The 24,839-nt window shown below is 46.7% G+C and overlaps 1 protein-coding gene across 1 annotated transcript in view; it reads right to left on the reverse strand.

Moving 5' to 3' along the window:
* Nucleotides 1-24,839, reverse strand: part of LOC106593626 (SH3 and multiple ankyrin repeat domains protein 1) — a 46,708-nt gene that overhangs the window by 15,418 nt on the left and 6,451 nt on the right. Inside the window, exons 3-18 of the mRNA XM_082973121.1 lie at nt 23,246-23,317; nt 21,799-21,907; nt 20,887-21,041; nt 20,330-20,497; nt 18,881-18,997; nt 18,686-18,763; nt 18,208-18,274; nt 17,721-17,893; nt 15,941-16,125; nt 15,277-15,431; nt 14,681-14,794; nt 14,111-14,186; nt 3,886-3,968; nt 3,555-3,679; nt 3,309-3,444; nt 3,151-3,231 (exon numbers count right to left, since the gene is read on the reverse strand). Of these exons, the coding sequence (XP_082829247.1) occupies nt 3,151-3,231; nt 3,309-3,444; nt 3,555-3,679; nt 3,886-3,968; nt 14,111-14,186; nt 14,681-14,794; nt 15,277-15,431; nt 15,941-16,125; nt 17,721-17,893; nt 18,208-18,274; nt 18,686-18,763; nt 18,881-18,997; nt 20,330-20,497; nt 20,887-21,041; nt 21,799-21,907; nt 23,246-23,317 (1,894 nt within the window). The remainder of the gene's footprint in view (nt 1-3,150; nt 3,232-3,308; nt 3,445-3,554; nt 3,680-3,885; nt 3,969-14,110; nt 14,187-14,680; nt 14,795-15,276; nt 15,432-15,940; nt 16,126-17,720; nt 17,894-18,207; nt 18,275-18,685; nt 18,764-18,880; nt 18,998-20,329; nt 20,498-20,886; nt 21,042-21,798; nt 21,908-23,245; nt 23,318-24,839) is intronic.

A 24,839-nucleotide genomic window follows, 5' to 3' on the forward strand; every position in this document is an offset into this window, starting at 1 on the left:
AGACTACTGCTTTAGAATTGAAACGTGCTGTTAAAACAACGCTGAAGAACTCAGGTAAGTGTGTGATATCATTTCCATGTTAATGCTGGTGCTATCTTGCAGCGTGGCTTCCAGGTGAACTGGGACACTGCACCAAACATAGAGGTGAGAGAGTTTAATGGGCATTGTCAGAGGTAGCTATATTAATTCATGGCATTAGAATAAGCATATGGCAGAGGCTGATATGGCTCCATCACACATTCTGCTCCTGAAACCTTGCTTTAGGGAACGCGCATATGGAATGAGGAGCAGAAGTTGATCCATAAAGAACAGTTGCAGGACAGACTGTTGTATGAAAAGAGATCTTTATAGCATATGTTTGTTTATGAAGATTAAATGAAACAAATATATCTACTGTATGGTTATGCATTAAATATGGAGAGTATAGTTGCATTATCACCCTGGACAGGGGACATGTATGTGTGGGGTTAAACAGTATATATACTGCTATTACAGCATTAAGGTGTGTAGTAGTGGTACGAGGAGTTGCAACATTGGTGTAGTGTAGGTTTGGGATGTTCCATACTATAGGGGTAGTGATCATTGGTTTACAGGCGGGGGGAGATCAGGGCAGGGCAGGGGGGGTCTGTGGGGGCGGCTGCTCATGCTGTGTGTCAATCAGTCAGTCAGGGGTTTGGACCACAGAGAGGGGTGATGAGGGGATAGTCAGGGGGTTTGGACCACAGAGAGGGGTGATGAGGGGAGAGTCAGGGGGTTTGGACCACAGAGAGGGGTGATGAGGGGAGAGTCAGGGGGTTTGGACCACAGAGAGGGGTGATGAGGGGAGAGTCAGGGGGTTTGGACCACAGAGAGGGGTGGTGAGGGGAGAGTCAGGGGGTTTGGACCACAGAGAGGGGTGATGAGGGGAGAGTCAGGGGGGTTGGACCACAGAGAGGGGTGGTGAGGGGATAGTCAGGGGGTTTGGACCACAGAGAGGGGTGATGAGGGGAGAGTCAGGGGGTTTGGACCACAGAGAGGGGTGGTGAGGGGAGAGTCAGGGGGTTTGCCCGACAGAGAGGGGTGATGAGGGGAGAGTCAGGGGGTTTGGACCACAGAGAGGGGTGATGAGGGGATAGTCAGGGGGTTTGGACCACAGAGAGGGGTGATGAGGGGATAGTCAGGGGGTTTGGACCACAGAGAGGGGTGATGAGGGGAGAGTCGGGGGGTTTGGACCACAGAGAGGGGTGATGAGGGGATAGTCAGGGGGTTTGGACCACAGAGAGGGGTGATGAGGGGAGAGTCAGGGGGTTTGGACCACAGAGAGGGGTGATGAGGGGAGAGTCAGGGGGTTTGGACCACAGAGAGGGGTGATGAGGGGAGAGTCAGGGGGTTTGGACCACAGAGAGGGGTGATGAGGGGAGAGTCAGGGGGTTTGGACCACAGACAGGGGTGATGAGGGGATAGTCAGGGGGTTTGGACCACAGAGAGGGGTGATGAGGGGAGAGTCAGGGGGTTTGGACCACAGAGAGGGGTGGTGAGGGGAGAGTCAGGGGGTTTGGACCACAGAGAGGGGTGATGAGGGGATAGTCAGGGGGTTTGGACCACAGAGAGGGGTGATGAGGGGAGAGTCAGGGGGTTTGAACCACAGAGAGGGGTGATGAGGGGATAGTCAGGGGGTTTGGACCACAGAGAGGGGTGATGAGGGGATAGTCAGGGGGTTTGGACCACAGAGAGGGGTGATGAGGGGAGAGTCAGGGGGTTTGGACCACAGAGAGGGGTGATGAGGGGATAGTCAGGGGGTTTGGACCACAGAGAGGGGTGATGAGGGGATAGTCAGGGGGTTTGGACCACAGAGAGGGGTGATGAGGGGAGAGTCAGGGGGTTTGGACCACAGAGAGGGGTGATGAGGGGAGAGTCAGGGGGTTTGGACCACAGAGAGGGGTGGTGAGGGGAGAGTCAGGGGGTTTGGACCACAGAGAGGGGTGGTGAGGGGAGAGTCAGGGGGTTTGGACCACAGAGAGGGGTGGTGAGGGGAGAGTCAGGGGGTTTGGACCACAGAGAGGGGTGATGAGGGGAGAGTCAGGGGTACAGTAAGCTAGTAGTTACCCAACCATCTGGATCTTATCTTGGCTCTACACTAGAGGAGATAATAAGCAGTGTGTATTGAGGACAGGAGTAATGTCCCAGCAGACTGGCTTGTAAGGGAGAGTGACATGTGGGAGTCTGTTGGAATGAGCTGGAATCTGACCTAGGATCAGATAGGGAATACTCAGAGGCTCCCGCTTGCCTCTCATATTATCTGCTCCCATAAATCATCATCATGGGCGAAGTGAGCATGCTCAGTAGAGACCGCAGCAGCATCTACAGTAGTCTCCCTCCGAGTGACACCCACCCCTGCAGTGTTACCCTGGCAACGACACACTCAGCCAGTGTAGGTGTGTTTGTGGAGACGTGGGACTGGTCTGGGGGTGCTAGGGTTATAGGGCTGGGGGGTGCAGGGGGTCAGGGGGTAAAGGGAGGCGCAGTGAGAAGGATCAGGGGGTGGGTGGGGTCATTGTTTGGGGGGTTACCTGTAGTGGGGGTGCTGGAAGTGACAGTGTGGAACCTCTGAAAGAACAGTGAAATGCATTGAGATTCTCATCCATGTTGGTACCCTAACAATGCTGTCATTTCCCTGGACACTCAGACAGTACATGACAGTGTCACTTCTCTTCCTCTTGCTTCCCCTCCTTTTCTTCCCTCTGTCCATCACAGCATACCTCTCTGTGACTTTGTCTCCCGTTTTTGCCTTTCCCACTGGGCACACTCTGGTTGAATCAATGTTTTTTCCACGTCATTTCAAGGAAATGATGTTGAACCAACGTGGAATAGACGTTGAATTAACAACTAGACGTCTGTGCCCAGTGGGTTCTTTCTTTTTTAGGCCTCCCTCGCTTTTTTCACTTCATGCATCTTAAGCTCTACCAATCCCTCCTGTCTTTCACTTTCTCTTCTCATCATTTCTCTCTATCTATCTCCAGACGTACATCTCCCTCTGTTATACATTCCTTTGTATTCCTTCTAGATGCTAGCTCTTTCCCTCTCCATATAGTCCTGGTCTCCCTTTCCTTCTCTGTCCTTCTGTCTTTCCTGTCTCTACCCAGAACCCAACCCGTCTCCCCCATGTCTTACCCATCTCCTCCAGTTCTGAGGTCATGGATTTGGAGCGGAGAGCGATGGCCGGAGTGCTTAGTCTTTTACTCTGCTGGGGGACTGTGGAGAAAGGAAAGCATCATCATCCTCATCCTCATCATCGTCGTCGTAGTTCCAGACCCTGTGCTGTCTCTTACTTTTCTTTCTTTGGCCATCCTCCATGTCAGGGTTGCGTGTTACCATGACAACCTTGACCATGAGGGCGTTTCCACCTTGCCTGATCATGTTGACCACCTGCCTGTGGCCCACCTTCACCACATTCTGACCATTCACCTGAGGGGGGGAAGAAGTCCATGTAACTGGTTAGAGAGGGTGATTTTTCCTAATAACAGTCATTGTGAAGAATCCAACTACAGCTCCCATCATGCCCTAGCAGCACACACCTCAATGAGGAAGTCTCCCATTCTCAGACCGGCTCTCCAGGCCACGCCTCCTTCGTCGACAGACTCCAGGTACTGCAGTGCTGGGAAGGCTGGGGTGGGAGTGAACTCCTCGATGGGGGTCTGAGCTGAAGACAGAGAGCAGAGGGGTCACCAACATTATGTCATAACCACTGTAATAACTAGACTGATGAAGCCGATGCAGCACAGTGAGACTGTCCAAGTGTGTTCATCTGTGTGTGTGTGTGCCTGTGTGTGTGTGCCTGTTTGTTAAAGGCCTGTCTGTATGTCTGACTGTCTATCTATCAACAGCTGATCGCACGTGTTTCCTTACCCTTGGCTCCTCTCAGCACAAAGCCAAAACCCTCACTGTCTTTTTTCTGCAGAAGCACTGTCTTCTCCTTGATGATATAGTCACTAAGAGAGAGGACAGAGAGAGATGGGGAGAGACACTTAGCAATAACATGAGATACATAAAAAAAAGGAGTGGAAAAAGGGGACAGCAGGAAGAAGAGAAAGAGAGAGAGAGGTAGGAGAGAGAGAGGTAGGAGAGAGAGAGAGAGAGGTAGGAGATAGGTATCCCCCTGCATACATGCACACTGCACCAGGAGGGAGCCTTAATCCTGGGAGAGAGAGGGAGGTGGGAGGGGTCAGGGACCTTCTGAAATGAGGCCACATTTTTTAAGCACATGAATGAATACATTTAACTGACTCTGCCCTGACTCGGCTCCCCAGAGCTGGGCAGTGGGTTTTGTATTTCCTGTGTCCTCTCTGGGGTCAGGGGTCAGCTGATGACATAATGCACCAGACCAGGGGCTCGCTTGGCAGCCTTGTGTCGGCGACTAGGCGAGGTACAGTAAGATTGCTCTGGGTTGGTTGACAGAAAGACCAGAGATGTTGTTCCAGAACCTCACTCTCTAAGATGCTAGGCTACATATGATGATGGCGGTTGCCTGAGCAACAAGCTACTGGACGTAGGATCTAGCTGGTGTAATATAGAGAGGTCTGACTACACTGGAAGACAGAAATGTACGCACAGCTAGGTGCTCTGATGACACAGACGTAGTCATCCAAAGAAGAGCAATAAGATCCTCACATGTAGAGCCAATAAAGAGGTCAGGTTATGTTTGTCCGCCTCGCTAAAATAGCCTCATTAATAAACAGGGGATAATGAGTATGGGAGATGACGATAATTGGCAGTTTCCAGTTGCTATCTAACTAGAGTACATGGAGCTATCATGGAAAGACCACAGAAGAACTGGGAATACCCACAGGCATGTCAGCCACTTGATCCCCTTTTGGAAGACCTAGTTTAGTTAGTTAACCAGTCATCCAATGATTCAACCAGCTACTGTCAACATACTGTTAACCTTTAATAATGTTTACATTCTGTATGTTGCTTGACTGTTTTTCTTCCCTTCTTCTTCTTCACCCATGCCGTCCCCTCCACTGGCATAGCAACTCACTTAAATACAGTCATTTGCCAGCATGAACCAATGAGCACCACACAATCACGGACTACATCCATCTGTAATAACACCTTCCTCATAATTGAGCCTAGTGCACCACTGTTGACCAGAGATGAATGGATCTATTTGGGAATAAGGTGTAATTTGGGACCAGGAACACCATGGGGATTGGTTTGTTAGGTTGGTTATGTTCCTCACGCGAACATTCCTCTGGACTGCAGCCCAGTGGTATCTATACTGACACAAGCTCCCCTGTCATCAAGTCTGTCACCAACTCACGGTTGTGCATACCGTAATAACACAACACAATCATCTAACCATGTTCCTCCAATATACGCATGTCCAACATACATACCTACTGTATCTCCAACATAACTGATCCATGCAACACAATCTATAAATTAGAGCTGGGTGATATGGACAAAAATCCCTATCGTGATAAATTACCTGAATTCATGCGCTAACGATAAATAGAATGATACGTTTATAACATGAATGTGAACCACAGTTTATAACATGAATGTGCACCACAGTTTATAACATGAATGTGCACTACAGTTTATAACATGAATGTGCACCACAGTTTATAACATGAATGTGCACCACAGTTCATAACATGAATGTGCACCACAGTTTATAACATGAATGTGCACCACAGTTTATAACATGAATGTGCACTACAGTTTATAACATGAATGTGCACCACAGTTTATAACATGAATGTGCACCACAGTTCATAACATGAATGTGCACCACAGTTTATAACATGAATGTGCACCACAGTTTATAACATGAATGTGCACCACAGTTTATAACATGAATGTGCACCACAGTTTATAACATGAATGTGCACCACAGTTTATAACATGAATGTGCACTACAGTTTATAACATGAATGTGCACCACAGTTTATAACATGAATGTGCACCACAGTTCATAACATGAATGTGCACCACAGTTTATAACATGAATGTGCACCACAGTTTATAACATTAATGTGCACCACAGTTTATAACATGAATGTGCACCACAGTTCATAACATGAATGTGCACCACAGTTTATAACATGAATGTGCACCACAGTTTATAACATGAATGTGCACCACAGTTTATAACATGAATGTGCACCACAGTTTATAACATGAATGTGCACCATAGTTTATAACATTAATGTGAACCACAGTTTATTACATTAATGTGCACCACAGTTTATAACATGAATGTGCACCACAGTTTATAACATGAATGTGCGCCACAGTTTATAACGTTAATTAATGTGCACCACAGTTTATAACGTTAATTAATGTGCACCACAGTTTATAACGTTAATTAATGTGCACCACAGTTTATAACATGAATGTGCACCACAGTTTATAACGTTAATTAATGTGCACCACAGTTTATAACGTTAATTAATGTGCACCACAGTTTATAACATTAATTAATGTGCACCACAGTTTATAACATTCATGTGCACCACAGTTTATAACACTAATGTGCACCACAGTTTATAACATTAATGTGCACCACAGTTTATAACATTCATGTGCAGCACAGTTTATAACATTCATGTGCACCACAGTTTATAACACTAATGTGCACCACAGTTTATAACATTCATGTGCACCACAGTTTATAACATTCATGTGCAGCACAGTTTATAACATTCATGTGCACCACAGTTTATAACACTAATGTGCACCACAGTTTATAACATTAATGTGCACCACAGTTTATAACATTCATGTGCACCACAGTTTATAACATTCATGTGCACCACAGTTTATAACATGAACGCACACCACAGTTTATAACATGAACGTGCACCACAGTTTATAACATGAATGTGCACCACAGTTAATAACATGAATGTGCACCACAGTTTATAACATGAATGTGCACCACAGTTTATAACATGAATGTGCACCACAGTTTACAACTATGATCCTTTAAACTACTACTACTAGTTTGATGGTTGTCCCATTAACAATCACCCATATTAGCAAACTTATTTCATTTCAAACTTCAATCAATCAATCAAATGTATTTATAAAGCCCTTCTTACATCAGCTGATGTCATAAAGTGCTGTACAGAAACCCAGCCCAAAACCCCAAACAACAAGCAATGCCGGTGTAGAAGCACGTGTAGAACTTCACATTTCTCTGGTATAGGATACATATCGTAATGAACGATAACAACAAAATGCCTGCGATAAGTGATCGGTGTGGATCATTTTGGGTTTATCGTCCCAGCTCTGCTATAAGTATAGGTAACATCATCTAGAAGCAAGGGGGACTGCTACCCATGGCACGGCATGCACCCCTCAAACCACTTCTCATTCTCTTATACCATTTCAGTGCTGTGACATGCACACTACTGTTTGTACACATACACAGGGGCACACATTGATAACACACACACGTACACACACCATATGCAGACACAGTTGAAGCAGAGCCACTACCAGGGACACATGTTATAGATCTGCCTCCTATACCTCGTTCTCAATCAACAACAGCTCACAGACCGTCACACACAGAGACCCACAAACACGACACACACACACATTCTGCAGATGAGAGAAGCAGCAATTATCAGACAGTTGTGTCGGTACTGTATTGCTACTGAAGGCAGACGTACAGACACGTAAAGGAGAGAGAGAGGAGAGTGATTCATGTACATGGAGACACAGCTAGGCTGTAACGTTACTGCTAATGTACCGGGCTGTGCATGCGTCTCTCCTTCCTCACTACACACACACACACACACACACACACACACACACACACACACACACACACACACACACACACACACACACACACACACACACACACACACACACACACACACACACACACACACACACAGACAGACACGGACGCACACACGGACGCACGTACAAGCTCATGCATTGCAACACATCCCATCTGTCTATCGATTAGTCTTCCTAAACACTCCAGTCTACCATCCATGTCCACATGCATGCTCCTCTCTCTCTCTCTCTCCCTCCCTGCCTCCCTCCCTCCCTGCCTCCCTCCCTCCCTCCCACCATCCCTCTATCCTCCAGCCCTGCGACCAGTGAGAAATCAAAAACAGCCCGTACCTGTAAATGAACCAGACACTCCTATTCATGGGGCCTAGCGACGGCCAGGAAGACGAGAGGGAGAGATCCTCCTCGCCGCATCCCCCCATCGCCATTTCCCCCCCCTCCTCCTCCTCCTTCTCGTCTTTCAGCGAGAGAGCAGCGAGTACGAGCCGAGGGAGGGGAGGAGAGGAGGAGAGAGCGATGGAGAGAGAGAGAGCAAGGGCCTAGCTCTCCCAGCCCCTTCATACTTAAGACAGACAGACAGAGAGAGAGAGAGAGAGAGAGAGAGAGAACGAGGGAGCAGGAGAGAGATGGAGATGGTTCACTGTGACTGCGACACAGATAGAGAGAGAGAGAGAGAGAGAGGAGAGAGAGAGAGAGAGAGATAGGAACAAGAGAGGGAGAAGGAGGGAGTGTGTGAGTGAGAGAGGGTGAGGGAAATGGTTTAGCATAAAAAGGGAGAGAGATATGAGGTAATTTTAAGAGAGGGGAGAAAGAGCGGGCCAAGGGGTGATCGGGTTTGTTTGCTGAGTATGTAACTATTTCATACACCAACAGAATATAAAGAGAAAAGAGACACAGACGCGCACACACATACACACACTCAAACATTCACATACTGTACACACAAAACACATTTCTTTCTCTATTTCCCCTTTCTTCTACCTCTGTATATATCTCTCAGTGGTATTCACTGAGTCTGTCTATCACTGATTTCCACCTCAGTTATGATTCACCATTCACAAGAACGGATGCATTTTGGATGAGTTAAGGCCATGTTCTGTTTGACTCCTCTCCCTTGCCGTAACTCACTCGAGATAGGGAGATACTGTATAACGCACTGACTGTTGCTCTGAACTGCTGAGGCTTGCATCCTGCCATCACAATCACAATGTTTTTCACAACTCATATATATATATATAGGCCATTATGATCATTATGATAGATGATTCATCTATTATCAAATTCACATAGAAATGTCTTCTTTGGAAGCAAGTCTAAGAAGCAGTAGATGTGTTCTATGTGCGCTATTTGTATGCTTCCCGTTCTTAAGTTTCGTTTTTGCATCTTTTACTTCGAACAGCTGAAAATACAGTATTTGGGGTTATTGAAAATATATTTCACAGCGGTTTAGATGGTACAATGATTCTCTACACTATGCATTGCTTGTTTTGTCACATGAACTAAAATTAGGAGAACTATTAGAATTTTAACAACCAGGAAATGACAGAGAGATTTCTGCATATTGCACCTTTAATAAACCAAATATAGACAACACGTGAATTCTATATTCTCTCTCTCTTTTTCCCATATCCTACCTCTTTTCACCACCTGTCAACCTATGTCTTTCTCCCATCTCACGTCTCTACCATTTCCCCATTTCTGTAATCTCTGCACTTGTTTTGTCCTACCCCTCTTCCGTCCTCTCTACTTCAATGACCCTACATGCCCTTAAATCACTCTTAACATCTCCCCTTCCCCCATGGCCTTTAATCAATACACACACATGTACACTGTCCCCTCCCCTCTCCTCCTCTTTCCTCTCTCACATTGTCTGTAAACAAAGCAGAGCGCATGAATGAAAAGAGGAGAGCGAGGCAGGGAAACGAGAGGAAGAAGACGCATCAAGACAGACAGGAAGAAGAAGAGAGATTCAGCTGGGGATGAGCAGCAGAAGGAAGAGAGAATTAGAGCGAGAGAGATTCTCTTTAAAAAGGCACTCACATCATCTCTGTCAGTGCTTCGCTCGATGTATGTCGATGTTGTCTTCTGTCGCCTTTCCCTCCCTCCCTCCCTCTCTGCCTCCCTGTCTCTCGCTCAATCTCCCCCTCTCTCTCCCCCTACCTCTCTCTGGTGCCATTCTGCCTTCACTGCCTATTGCTGTTCTTCTCCTCTCTCTCCTTCCCTCCCTCTCTTTTTGTTTCTCTCTCTGCATGTTAAGCTATACTGCTGTGAATTTAGTGTATGGCCGCGCGCGCATGTGTGTGTGTGTGTGTGTGTGTGTGTGTGTGTGTGTGTGTGTGTGTGTGTGAGGGAGGGAGAGAGAAAAAGAGAGGGAGAGAGGGAGAGAATGAGAGAGAGAGGCAGAGAGTGAGAGAAAGAGAGGGAGAGAGAGAGAAAGAGAGAGAGAGGGAGAGAGGGAGAAAGAGTACAAGGAGGAGGGGGCAAGAGAGTGAATGTTGGCAGGTGTTTGGTCATGTTAGTGTGTGTGACTCATGTGTGAGTGGTCATGTGTGTGTGGTCATGTGTGTGTGACTCATGTGTGTGTGGTCATGTGTGTAACTCATGTGTGTGTGGTCATGTGTGTATGAGTGTATGTGTTCATGAGTGTTCACCTATAATGTAAAACATGTACAATGTGCACCAGAATGTGATTTGAAAGCACCTCTTGTGATGGAGGGCAATAATCCACTCTTCTCTAGAATGTGTGTGTGCTTCCTTGTCCCTATTTCACAGACCGCTGCCCCAGAACAGTTGTCATGTGTGTTACTAGGGGAATTCACTGCCATGGGCTCTGAGACACAGGGAGAGAGGGGGCACGGAGGAGGGAGGCTTATTTGGATGGAGGAAGGAAGGAAGGAAGGAAGGAAGGAAGGAAGGAAGGAAGGAAGGAAGGAAGGAAGGAAGGAAGGAAGGAAGGAAGGAAGGAAGGAAGGAAGGAAGGAAGGAAGGAAGGAAGGAAGGAAGGAAGGAAGGAAGGAACAAGTAAAAGAGTAAAGAAGGGAGGATAAGGACAAATAGGGAGGAATGGATTGATAAAGATGGACACTAGGGGTGAAAATGTATAGAGAGAGAACATCTCTCCTCTTCCTCTAATCCTTGTTAATATAATCGCTGTGCCACAATATCAATTTAAGCCATTCATTTAGCTGACTGCCGTCTCGACCGAGCCTTGTTAAACTGTCACAGCTAGTCAGAGCAGTAAAAGCCTGCTTCATTAGACAGATCAGGAGGTGTACAAGATCTCTTACTGTCAATATAAAAACATCTTCCATCTAAAAGCGGATTGAAAGGTGATGAGGTGAAAGTGGGAGAGAAAGGGGGGTTGTTCATTCATGTCTATTTCCTCTCCTGCGTTCTCTCTCCCTTTTCTCTTCTTCGTCTAATTCTACATACTGTAGAATCTCTCCTTCTCTTCACCTCCTTTCTTGCTCTGTTCATCCCTCTCTCCCTTCAGAGTGCCCTTCACTGTCTGTTCTCCAGATGGAAACACCACAGGGGAGGGAGGGTGATGAAGAGAAAATTAAAAAGTACAGGGGGGTGAGTAAAACGGTGATGAATAAAAATAAAGGGAGAGAGAGAGAGAGAGAGAGAGAGAGAGAGAGAGAGGTGGAAGGGGTGACAAAGCCAAATATAGAGGAGTGTAAAAAAGCAGGGGAATAGGTAAGATGGATCCACACTAGTGCTCTGATAAAAACAGACTTAGCAGTGAGTTAGCAGTGAGTTAGCAGTGAGTTAGCAGTGTTAGCAGTTAGTTAGCAGTGAGTTAGCAGTGTTAGCAGTGAGTTAGCAGTGAGTTAGCAGTGTTAGCAGTGAGTTAGCAGTGAGTTAGCAGTGAGTTAGCAGTGTTAGCAGTGAGTTAGCAGTGAGTTAGCAGTGTTAGCAGTGAGTTAGCAGGGAGTTAGCAGTGAGTTAGCAGTGAGCAGCCAGCCAGCCACAGACTGACTAAACAACCTGGAGTTTTATATCGTATGAGAACATTTGTTTAAATATCCCTGATGTGGGTGTATAAACGTTTGTGTGAGTTTCCATGTAGGTGTCAGTCGCTTGGTAGAGCACGTAAGTCTAAATGAAATTATGCAAAATAATGAATGCTTTTGTTGTGTGCGCACTTGTGTTTGTGTGTGTTTGTGTTGTCTGTGATAGCGAGCGGGCAGGGAGAAGGATTATCTGTAAATAATACATGTGATTTATAATGTGTTTATTTCTTTATAAATAATTCTCTCTTCATACAGTCCAAGTCCAGGACCGTTAAATTGGTTTGCCTCATAACAGAGCCTCTCTGAGCCGCCACGCAAAAACATGACATTAAAGAGAAGGACATTACATCACTAGGTGTTAATGAGAGGAGTTACACTCCAAAGTATCAACGTAGCATTCTGGAAGTCAACAACAACAACAACGACAACATAATCAACAAGCACATCAGTAGAGGACACGTCGATGACAGTCTACAGAAGTTCAGATATCAGACCAGTACTGTATGTAACTTCAGATATCAGACCAGTACTGTATGTAACTTCAGATATCAGACCAGTACTGTATGTAACTTCAGATATCAGACCAGTACTGTATGTAACTTCAGATATCAGACCAGTACTGTATGTGACTTCAGATATCAGACCAGTACTGTATGTAACTTCAGATATCAGACCAGTACTGTATGTGACTTCAGATATCAGACTAGTACTGTATGTAACTTCAGATATCAGACCAGTACTGTATGTAACTTCAGATATCAGACCAGTACTGTATGTAACTTCATATATCAGACCAGTACTGTATGTAACTTCAGATATCTGACCAGTACTGTATGTAACTTCAGATATCTGACCAGTACTGTATGTAACTTCAGATATCAGACCAGTACTGTATGTAACTTCAGATATCAGACCAGTACTGTATGTAACTTCAGATATCAGACCAGTACTGTATGTGACTTCAGATATCAGACTAGTACTGTATGTAACTTCAGATATCAGACCAGTACTGTATGTAACTTCAGATATCAGACCAGTACTGTATGTAACTTCATATATCAGACCAGTACTGTATGTAACTTCAGATATCTGACCAGTACTGTATGTAACTTCAGATATCTGACCAGTACTGTATGTAACTTCAGATATCAGACCAGTACTGTATGTAACTTCAGATATCAGACCAGTACTGTATGTAACTTCAGATATCAGACCAGTACTGTATGTGACTTCAGATATCAGACTAGTACTGTATGTAACTTCAGATATCAGACCAGTACTGTATGTAACTTCAGATATCAGACCAGTACTGTATGTAACTTCATATATCAGACCAGTACTGTATGTAACTTCAGATATCTGACCAGTACTGTATGTAACTTCAGATATCTGACCAGTACTGTATGTAACTTCAGATATCAGACCAGTACTGTATGTAACTTCACATATCTGACCAGTACTGTATGTAACTTCAGATATCAGACCAGTACTGTATGTAACTTCAGATATCTGACCAGTACTGTATGTAACTTCAGATATCAGACCAGTACTGTATGTAACTTCAGATATCTGACCAGTACTGTATGTAACTTCAGATATCTGACCAGTACTGTATGTAACTTCAGATATCTGACCAGTACTGTATGTAACTTCAGATATCTGACCAGTACTGTATGTAACTTCAGATAGTCCCCAACACTGTCCAACCCATAACAGATCAATTACAGCCCAGCTTACATCACAGAAGATCACCCAATCACAATCCATCGCACAGTAGATCACCCAATCACAATCCATCGCACAGTAGATCACCCAATCACAATCCATCGCACAGTAGATCACCCAATCACAATCCATGGCACAGTAGATCACCCAATCACAATCCATCGCACAGTAGATCACCCAATCACAATCCATGGCACAGTAGATCACCCAATCACAATCCATCGCACAGTAGATCACCCAATCACAATCCATGGCACAGTAGATCACCCTATCACAATCCATCGCACAGTAGATCACCCAATCACAATCCATCGCACAGTAGATCACCCAATCATAGTCTCTAGTGGATCACTTCCACACATACAACACAGGTGAGGTTAATATACAGTATATTACCCATAGTTCCAAACACAAGTTGACACAGTACTGTAGATCACTCTAACAAAGCCCATCTACCCAACTCACTCCAACATATCCCAAGCATATCCATGGCAAGATCACTCAACTCACTGACATCCAGGTAGACCTCTGAGTATGACACAGTGTAGAGAAAGAGAAAGTCTCCCCATCCTTACCTGGGAGCGTCGAAGCTGTCGTAGGAGCCCACGGTGTAATGCCGGAACAGTCTCTTGGCTTTCTCACTGCGGCTCTCTAAAACACACGACCACAGTGTTATCAGCATGATGGCTGCCTGCATGCCTGCCTGCCTGCCTGCCTGCCTGCCACACTGACCAACACTGTCACTACAGTCACACGCTGCTGTTAGACTACAGCCTGAACCTCGACGGTAAACGTCTCTCTATTGAGTCTCTACATACAGTCAAACCAGCTGTGTTTACCACTGCAGCCTAAGGCCTTAGTGGTGGGCAGACACCACTACTACGACTAGTGTAGGACCTTCCTTCCCTGTCAACCCACACCTTGCTTCTGCTGCTCTAATCATTCTGAGTCTAGAGTGGTATTTCCCCAGTGTTACAACCTAACTACAGACCTCCTGCTAAATGTGTTGTTTTTTATGCCTGTGTGTCTGTGTGTAGCAGCCAGCGCTGCCGAGTGTGGAAGTGTGTGTGTGTTTTTCTGACCAATGAGAGGGGAGAGAGAGAGGCACGCTGTGTATGTCTGCAGGTGTGTGATCAGGGCCTCACCTGAGCGGTTGTCCTGGCTACGGACTGCCACTTCCTCTACGCAGTCTGAGGGGAACCAGCCGGTCCGTCCCTTAACCGTGCCCTCCCAGAACCCTCCCTCGCCCACACTCAGCACTGCATGAGGGGACAGGACAGGGCGTCGCGCGTCAGAGCAATTACCTCACACAGTCAGTATACACAAACAAGGACAAGGAAATAGCCACAACATGTAAACACACACAGAGGAATGTAAACACACACAAACGGGCATGCAAACCTCTCTAGGTACTCACCAAGACATACATACCTGGAAACACCTTAGACTCACTCACAGACACACACATATTCATACCTGCAGACATTGAAGACAAGGACATACAAGGAGCTTACACTCTCATTAAGACAGGTAGACTACATCCACTAGACAGACTCATACATACACCACTCACATCAGCAGACAGAAACCTAGCCTGGGTATCAGCATGAACATTTCATCTCCTGGGCAAATGTATCAGGCTGGCACCCAGGCTAGAAAACACTTTGAATTCACATGAAAAAACACCCAGCCAGACAGTCACACAGCCATTCTCTGACACAGACACACTAAACACACACACCTTTGACTTTGTCTCCCTTGCTGATGCTAATCTCTCTGTCTCCCTGGGCGGAGTGGGAGCGCGTGGCCACAAACACACGTCCTGGGACGGCGCTGTAGAGACGCCTCCGCTGGCCCCCTGCTGCTGTAACCGTATTGCTGCTGACAGACCCCGCCCTGGCCAGAGGGGGGCAGCGTTCAGCATACAGCACATACATTACAGTACACAACCAATATTTACATTTTACATTTTAGTCATTTTAGCAGACGCTCTTATCCAGAGCGACTTACAGTAGTGAATGCATACATTTCATAAATTTTTTCTCCGTACTGGTCCAACTCAGTGGTCTTGTGGTTAGTGTCTGCCTTCACGCTACAGAAACAGGAGATAGGCTCCTGCCCAATGGGCCGTTCTGGCTCGGACAAGGCTTACACTATACACAACCCTCATGCACAGTGGACCCAATCCTAACTTGAGGTCTGCATGGCTAATTTGGACTTTTGTGAAAACCATCTATTGATGGGAGATTTGTGTGCAAATTATTAATACAGATTTCAAGTTTGGATTGGGTGCCATGTTAGAGTCACAGCAGTGAGGGACAACTGACTCTGCTGTAGATGGAGAGAGAGCATGCTATAATGGAACTACACATCAACGGTTCTATCAGAACCATAGTCAGTCTTACCCTCCTGCTCCTCCTCCTGCTCCTCCTCCTGCTCCCCCTCCTTCTCCTCCCCCTCCGCTTCCTCCCTGCCTCCGACTCTGCCGACTCCTGTCCTCCTTTTCCCCTGCTCTCCCTCGGGACGGGGAGCGAGTCCGCGCCCCACGGGGACTACTGGAGCTCCGCATGGTACCTGAATGCTTATAGCCCTGAGAGAGCGAGAGAGAGAGAGACACAGAGAGAGAGACACAGAGAGAGAGAGAGAGAGAAAGAGATTAAGGGGAAACACCGGTTCAGTGGTCTGTACTACAGTATATTGGTGTTGTACTACAGTATATTGGTGATGTACTACAGTATAATGGTGTTGTACTACAGTATATTGGTGTTGTACTACAGTATATTGGTGTTGTACTACAGTATATTGGTGATGTACTACAGTATATTGGTGTTGTACTACAGTATATTGGTGTTGTACTACAGTATATTGGTGATGTACTACAGTATATTGGTGTTGTACTACAGTATATTGGTGTTGTACTACAGTATATTGGTGATGTACTACAGTATATTGGTGATGTACTACAGTATATTGGTGTTGTATTACAGTATATTGGTGATGTACTACAGTATATTGGTGATGTACTACAGTATATTGGTGATGTACTACAGTCTATTGGTGATATACTACAGTCTATTGGTGTTGTACTACAGTATATTGGTGATGTACTACAGTATATTGGTGATGTACTACAGTATATTGGTGATGTACTACAGTATATTGGTGATGTACTACAGTATATTGGTGTTGTACTACAGTATATTGGTGATGTACTACAGGATATTGGTGATGTACTACAGTATGTTGCTGCGTCCCCTCTGACTTCAAAATGGCCCAAGTCGCTCCCCTCCTCAAGAAACCAACTCTCGACTCATCTGACGTCAGAAGCATCCCTTCTTTCCTTTCTTTCCAAAACACTTGAGCATGCTGTTTCTGATCAACCCTCTCGTTATCTCTTTCAGGACGATCTTCTTGACCCTAACCAGTCAGGCTTCAAGATGGGTCACTCAACCGAGACTGCTCTTCTCTGTGTCACGGAGGCTCTCCGCACTGCCAAAGCTGACTCTGTCCCCTCTGTTCTCATCCTCCTAGATCTATCCACTGCCTTCGACATCAGATCCTCCTCTCCACCCTCTCAGGGCTGGGAGTCTCAGGCTCTGCACACTCTTGGATGCTCAAACCCTACACAGGTCGCTCCTACCAGGTGACATGGAGAGGATCTGTGTCTGCACCACGTACTCCCACTACTGGTGTCCCCCAGGGCACAGTTCTAGGCCCTCTCCTCTTCTCTCTATACACCAAGTCACTCAGCTCCATCATATCATCACATGGTCTCCCCTATCAATGCTATGCGGATGACACTCAACTACTTTCCTCCTTCCCCCCTTCTGACACCCAGGCTTGAGATATGCCTGTCAGATATCTCAACTTGGATGTCGGCTCACCACCTCAAGCTTAACCTCAACAAGACAGAGCTGCTCTTCCTCCTGGGGAAATCCTGTCCGCACTCCATCACGGTATACAACTCCACAGTGTCACCCTCCCAGAGTGCAAAGAACCTGTAGGTGATGACCTACAGTATATTGGTGTTGTACTACAGTATATTGGTGATGTACTACAGTATATTGGTGATGTTCTACAGTATATTAGTGATGTACTACATAGCTACATTACATGATACATGATGTGAAACAGTACAGTAGTTCTCCCAGACTAGGTGTCCAGGTGCTAGGTTCCTTCCTCTACCTGTACAGACACAATGTTGGAGCCTGGTGTATTGGGCAGTGCCATCCAGTCAGGCAGGTTCATACTGTTATCACTGTTGGCACGCAGGAAGGGGTGAGGCTGGGGCAGCGCCAGGGTGCGCGGCGCACTCTCTCGCCTCTGAGGGGCGTATTTGGGAGACTCAAGAAAAGGTACTGAGAGAGTGTGAGAAGGAGAGAGAGAGAGAGAGAGAGAGAGAGAGATAGAGCGAGAGAGAGAGAAAGAGAGAGAGAGAGAGAGAGACAGAGAGGTATAAACTAGGCATATTTAGTTCACTTGCAGCACTCATTCAGATAGCAGGGACAGGAAGTATCCCAGTTTGATTGGCACACATACAAAATAATGTAATAAATATTGTGTGTACACACAACGTTGTTTTTAAAGAAACGTGAATGTAGACCCACTCTCACATACTGTCACATACGTTCATAGAGCATGAACTCCCAGACAGCCACAGGACAGAACGTACCTACATACGTGTCCCGATGGTTTTTGATAATCTCTCCAAGCTCAAAATGTCCGGACATGACAGCCACCTGAAACACACACGCTAGCCGAGTAAGGGACAGTTCTCACAGCACCCTCCACACACACACTCGCGCGCGCACACACACACACACACACACACACACACACACACACACACACACACACACACACACACACACACACACACACACACACACACACACACACAGTATGCACATATTCCTTGTTTCAGCTGGCCTTTTGTAAGGAGGACAGAGTACGAGAACCCAGCTCAAGGGGTCAGGCAGAATTCTCCCACCTTGGACCCTCGTACACGTCACAGAACAATATCACTAAAACTGGTACATCTCATCCAATAGCATTTTCTGCTTCAGTAACTTCATCACACACAACCCCATCCAAGCAATGTACATACAAATAGATCATTCCATTAGCCCAGTCATGTATTGTATAATCACCTGAAATGGGTTCTGCCCACTGTTATTCTTTGTGTCTTTATTGGCTCCCCTGTAAAGTAGAATTCGTGCACAGCTGTCCTGTATGGACAAAATACATGTCAATCAATTAGCAGCAAATAACTGTAATACTGGATTACAAAACTACAAAGTCATCTTTATTTGATGTTTGTTTATGACACTACTAGAGAGCACTACCTTGTTGTATAAAGCGCAAACGTGCAAGGCAGTGTTTCCTGAGGCATTCTGGGAAGTGGAGTCTGCCCCGTAAAAAAGAAGGTGCTCCAGATGCTGGGCGTTGCCATTCTGACAGGCCTGGGATCAGAGCAGAGTGAGCACAGAGAGGGAGGGAGGGAGGGAGAGAGAAAGAGGTGGGGGGAGAAAGAGAGAGGTGGGGGGACAGAGAGTGCGAAAGGTGGGGAGAGATAGAGAGATGGGGGTAGAGAGAGTGAGAGAGAGAGAGAGAGAGAGGTGGGGAGAAAGAGAGGTGGGGAGAGAGAGATAGAAAGAAAGAGAGAGAGAGAGGGGTGGGGAGAGGGGGATGACAGGCGATCAGAGGTGAAGAAAAGAGAAATGAATGAAGAGGGAGATAGAGATCAAGGAAATAAAGAGTGGAGAAAGAGAGAGGGGGGTTATACATTGTCAAAAAGAGAGAGAAACAGGAACAACACAAACATCAGAAAACAGCGAGAATACACACTTACAGAGCCTCTCACACATAGATACGCACATAGATCCGCACATAGGTACGCACATAGATACACAACGACAATGCTCAACGACAACAGCACAAATACACACAGACATAATGATGAAAGGATGGGAAAAAATTTGAAATGGAGGGGAAGTTAGTACAGTACCTGTGTGTCTCCAGGGTTCTATCTGCTGTCCTCTTCATACCTGAGCTATGGAATGACAGGGAGATGAGAGATGGGCCTCATCATGGTTAGAGGGGTACAGGGGGGTGAGAGACGGGCCTCATCATGGTTAGAGGGGTACAGGGGGTGAGAGACGGGCCTCATCATGGGTTAGAGGGTACAGGGGGTGAGAGACGGGCCTCATCATGGTTAGAGGGGTACAGGGGGGTGAGAGACGGGCCTCATCATGGTTAGAGGGGTACAGGGGGTGAGAGACGGGCCTCATCATGGGTTAGAGGGGTACAGGGGGTGAGAGACGGGCCTCATCATGGGTTAGAGGGGTACAGGGGGGTGAGAGACGGGCCTCATCATGGGTTAGAGGGGTACAGGGGGTGAGAGACGGGCCTCATCATGGGTTAGAGGGGTACAGGGGGTGAGAGACGGGCCTCATCATGGGTTAGAGGGGTACAGGGGGGTGAGAGACGGGCCTCATCATGGGTTAGAGGGGTACAGGGGGGTGGGAGACGGGCCTCATCATGGGTTAGAGGGGTACAGGGGGGTGAGTAGCAGGAGAGACACATCAGGGTAAGGGAGGCGTACCGTGACATGAATGGATAACATAAATATAGAGATGACATTTACACACTGACATTAACACAAATACACACACACACAAACCTATATACACACAAACACAGTGAAACGCTAATGGACATAGACACTTGAACACAGACTAAACCCCACAGAAAAATACACACACACACAAACACAGACTTACACCTCAACCTACCTGGTGTGTCTCATCCCAGCCGTTCTCGTCCCTGACGGCCAGCTTGGCGCGGTGGTGGAGCAGGGTCTCACAGCAGGAGGTGTCGCCCCCTGTCAGCACAGTGTGGTAGAGCGGAGTCAGCCCCCGCCGGTCCTTATAGTCCGGAGACGCACCCAGAGACAGCAAGGTCTATAGGGACACACCAGGTAGACACACATACATACACTGTTAGAAAGAAGGTGCTATCTACAACCTAAAAGGTTTCTTTGGCTGTTCCCATAGGAGAACCCTCTTAATAACCCTTTTTAGTTCCCTTTCCACAGAGGGTTCTACATGGAACCCAAAAGAGTTCTACCTGGAAGCAAAAAGGGTTCTGCTATGGGGACAGCCGAAAAACCTTTTTGGAACCCTTTTTTCTAAGAGTGTATTAAAAGATTAGTTGAATATCACTATAAAATATGTGATATCATTATAAGAACATCATGACTGTATCTCAATACAAGACACTATGCACAGTGGGTCCATACATGCTCCTTTAATCCATAGATGTGAGTGTAAGGAGGTGTGTGTGTGTTTACCAGCAAGGCTGTGTGGCAGTGGCTGCGGACAGCCTTGTGTAGAGGTGTGAGTCCGTCCTTGGACCTGAAATCAAGATGAGCCCCTCCCAGCACCAGCCCCCGTATGGCCTCCCCTCCCCCCGGCTCACACTGCACCGCCAACGTCAGGGGGGTTTCTACAGGGGAGAGACAGAGATGGAGCAATGGAGGGGCTCATATATTTAATCAGACAGACAGGAGTGGGGCCATGGAGTTATGACATGAACATCACAGCATCATGTCACTCTAGTCTACTGTAGTAGTACAGTATCTCCTATCTGATAGTGGCAGATGTAGAGCTCTCTGCTGCCCCCTGGTGTTGCCAGGTGGAAGTGCACTTCACACTCCCAGCGACAGCAGGCTCTGTTGTGTGAGAGGACTGTTGCAGCACACCCAAAACTGCTAACAGTAGCTGCCTGTCTCCCACCTCGTTATATTATCTGGCTCTTAAAGGAGACTCAAACTAACTGTCTACTTTGCTTATTATAATCCTCTTTAATAAAGTGTTAGATAGATAGAGCTTTGGGTAAGTGTGATTCAGAGTTGGAGAGAGTGTTGGGGGTTTTCAGGTCGAGGTTACAGAGGACAGCCATTAGCCATAGCTCCCACAGCTATCTTGGCTGTTAGCTAATTCAACTTGGATATGAACAGTTTGCTAGCTAGATGACAGGTTGTATGGCTGAAGGGTCTGGAAATGATCTCTAGGATGCTAAAATACAGTGGCCATATGCCCCACAAATGTTATGGGTCACTAAGAAGGATTTGTTAGGGGGTCAAGGTATCAGGGACTACATAGACAGACAGACAGACGGACTAAATGGCTGATTGGTGCTAACTGACTGAGGAGAGGTCACAGGTCACCCTGGCAGCGGACAGCATCTGACAGCGTCTCACCTCCCGTGTCAGGGTCCTGGTAGTTGGGGTCAAGCCCTTTGTCCAAGAACTTGGCCATCTTGTCCACAGAGCCACTTTGGATGTAGTCCATGAACTTCTTCAGACTGGCCTATGAGAGGCATGAGGGGATAGAGAGAGAGATGAGGAGACTGCACTCCTACAAATAAAGCTGCTACCCAGAACCTAAAAGTGTTCTTTGGCTGTCCCCATAGGAGAACCCTTTGAAGAACCTTTTTCGGTTCAAGGGTTCTACCTGGAACCAAAAGGGTTCTACCTGGAACCAAGAAGGGTTCTCCTATAGGAAAAGCCGAAGAACCATTCGGAACACTTTTTTCTAAGAGTGTGCCAGCGCTGCATTCCAGAGAGCAGAGTGGACACATTAATACTAGAGTTGTCTGCCACACAAAGCACAGCACAGATAACAGTGGAGGACACATTAATACTGGAGTTGTCTGCCACACAAAGCACAGCACAGCTAACAGTGGAGGACACATTAATACTGGAGTTGTCTGCCACACAAAGCACAGCACAGATAACAGTGGAGGACACATTAATACTGGAGTTGTCTGCCACACAAAGCACAGCACAGCTAACAGTGGAGGACACATTAATACTGGAGTTGTCTGCCACACAAAGCACAGCACAGATAACAGTGGAGGACACATTAATACTGGAGTTGTCTGCCACACAAAGCACAGCACAGCTAACAGTGGAGGACACATTAATACTGGAGTTGTCTGCCACACAAAGCACAGCACAGCTAACAGTGGAGGACACATTAATACTGGAGTTGTCTGCCACACAAAGCACAGCACAGCTAACAGTGGAGGACACATTAATACTGGAGTTGTCTGCCACACAAAGCACAGCACAGCTAACAGTGGAGGACACATTAATACTGGAGTTGTCTGCCACACAAAGCACGGCACAGATAACAGTGGAGGACACATTAATACTGGAGTTGTCTGCCACACAAAGCACAGCACAGATAACAGTGGAGGACACATTAATACTGGAGTTGTCTGCCACACAAAGCACAGCACAGCTAACAGTGGAGGACACATTAATACTGGAGTTGTCTGCCACACAAAGCACAGCACAGCTAACAGTGGAGGACACATTAATACTGGAGTTGTCTGCCACACAAAGCACAGCACAGCTAACAGTGGAGGACTGCCCCAAGGGCCTGTAACTGCAGACAGACGATGTACAGTCCCACTCACTCACACACACACATGCGTGCACACACACACAGACACACAAGGCGTGTACACACACTGACACGCAAGGAGTGCACACACCCACACACACACGCATAAGTATGCACACACATACACACACACTCCCGCCAACACATACACCTTCATACTGCACCAATGCATGCATGCATACACACACTTACACCCACAACTCACATTGTGCCACACCCTTTGAAACAGACCAGTACCTTAGTGTGCAGTTTAGCCAGCTGTTTCTCATCTAGATTGGTCTGTTTGTACACTCTGGTCTTGTAACGAAACTAGAGAGAGAGAGAAACAGAGAGAGACAGAGAGAACAGAGAGAGAGAGAGAAACAGAGAGAGAGCAGAGAAACAGAGAGAGAGAGAGAGAGAGAAACAGAGAGAGAGAGAGAACAGAGAGAGACAGAGAGAGCAGAGAGAGAGACAGCAGAGAGAGAGAGAGAGAAACAGAGAGAGAGAGCAGAGACAGAGAGAGACAGAGAGAGAGAGAGAACAGAGAGAGAGAGAGAGAAGACAGAGAGAGAGAGAGAACAGAGAGAGACAGAGAGAGACGAGAGAACAGAGAAGAGAGAGAGAGAGAAACAGAGAGAGAGAGAGAACAGAGAGAGACAGAGAGAGCAGAGAGAGACAGAGAGAGACGAGCAGAGAGAGACAAGAGCAGAGAGAGAGAGAACAGAGAGAGACAGAGCAGAGAGCAGAGAGCAGAGAGAGAGAGAAACAGAGAGAGAGAGAGAACAGAGAGAGAGCGAGAAACAGAGAGAGACAGAGAGAGACAGAGAGAGAGAGAAAACGAGAGAGAGAGAGAGAGAGAGAAACAGAGAGAGACAGAGAGAGAGAGAACAGAGAGAAAGACAGAGAGAGACAGAGGAGAGAGAGAACAGAGAGAGTTAATCCTGACTGGAAGGCCTTTTGTCCTCAATTCTCTCAGCTTTTGGCCTAGATCCACATGATGGAGCCTGCAGATGTATTGCAAAATGATGCTTTATCTAGTTTACCCATAACTTCCCTCTTCCTCTTCCTCCTCTCTCAACGAAAAAAGAAAAAAAAGAAAGAAACGGCACAGGTTTACACTACAGTTTCCAGCCACAGAGTGAGAGTAGCCCACAGAGTAGCCCACAGAGTAGCCCACAGAGTAACCATACAGAGTAACCATACAGAGTAGCCCACAGAGTAACCATACAGAGTAGCCCACAGAGTAACCTTTCAGAGTAGCCCACAGAGTAACCATACAGAGTAACCTTACAGAGTAACCATACAGAGTAACCCACAGAGTAACCTTACAGAGTAACCCACAGAGTAACCATACAGAGTAGCCCACAGAGTAACCATACAGAGTAGCCCACAGAGTAACCATACAGAGTAGCCCACAGAGTAACCATACAGAGTAACCTTACAGAGTAACCCACAGAGTAACCATACAGAGTAACCTTACAGAGTAGCCCACAGAGTAACCATACAGAGTAACCCACAGAGTAACCTTACAGAGTAGCCCACAGAGTAACCATACAGAGTAGCCCACAGAGTAACCATACAGAGTAACCATACAGAGTAGCCCACAGAGTAACCATACAGAGTAGCCCACAGAGTAACCATACAGAGTAGCCCACAGAGTAACCATACAGAGTAACCATACAGAGTAGCCCACAGAGTAACCATACAGAGTAGCCCACAGAGTAAGCATACAGAGTAGCCCACAGAGTAACCATACAGAGTAACCCACAGAGTAACCTTACAGAGTAGCCCACAGAGTAACCATACAGAGTAGCCCACAGAGTAACCATACAGAGTAACCATACAGAGT

This window comes from Salmo salar, chromosome 03 (assembly GCF_965601325.2).
Source record: "Salmo salar chromosome 03, fSalSal1, whole genome shotgun sequence".
NCBI classification, from domain to species: domain Eukaryota; kingdom Metazoa; phylum Chordata; class Actinopteri; order Salmoniformes; family Salmonidae; genus Salmo; species Salmo salar.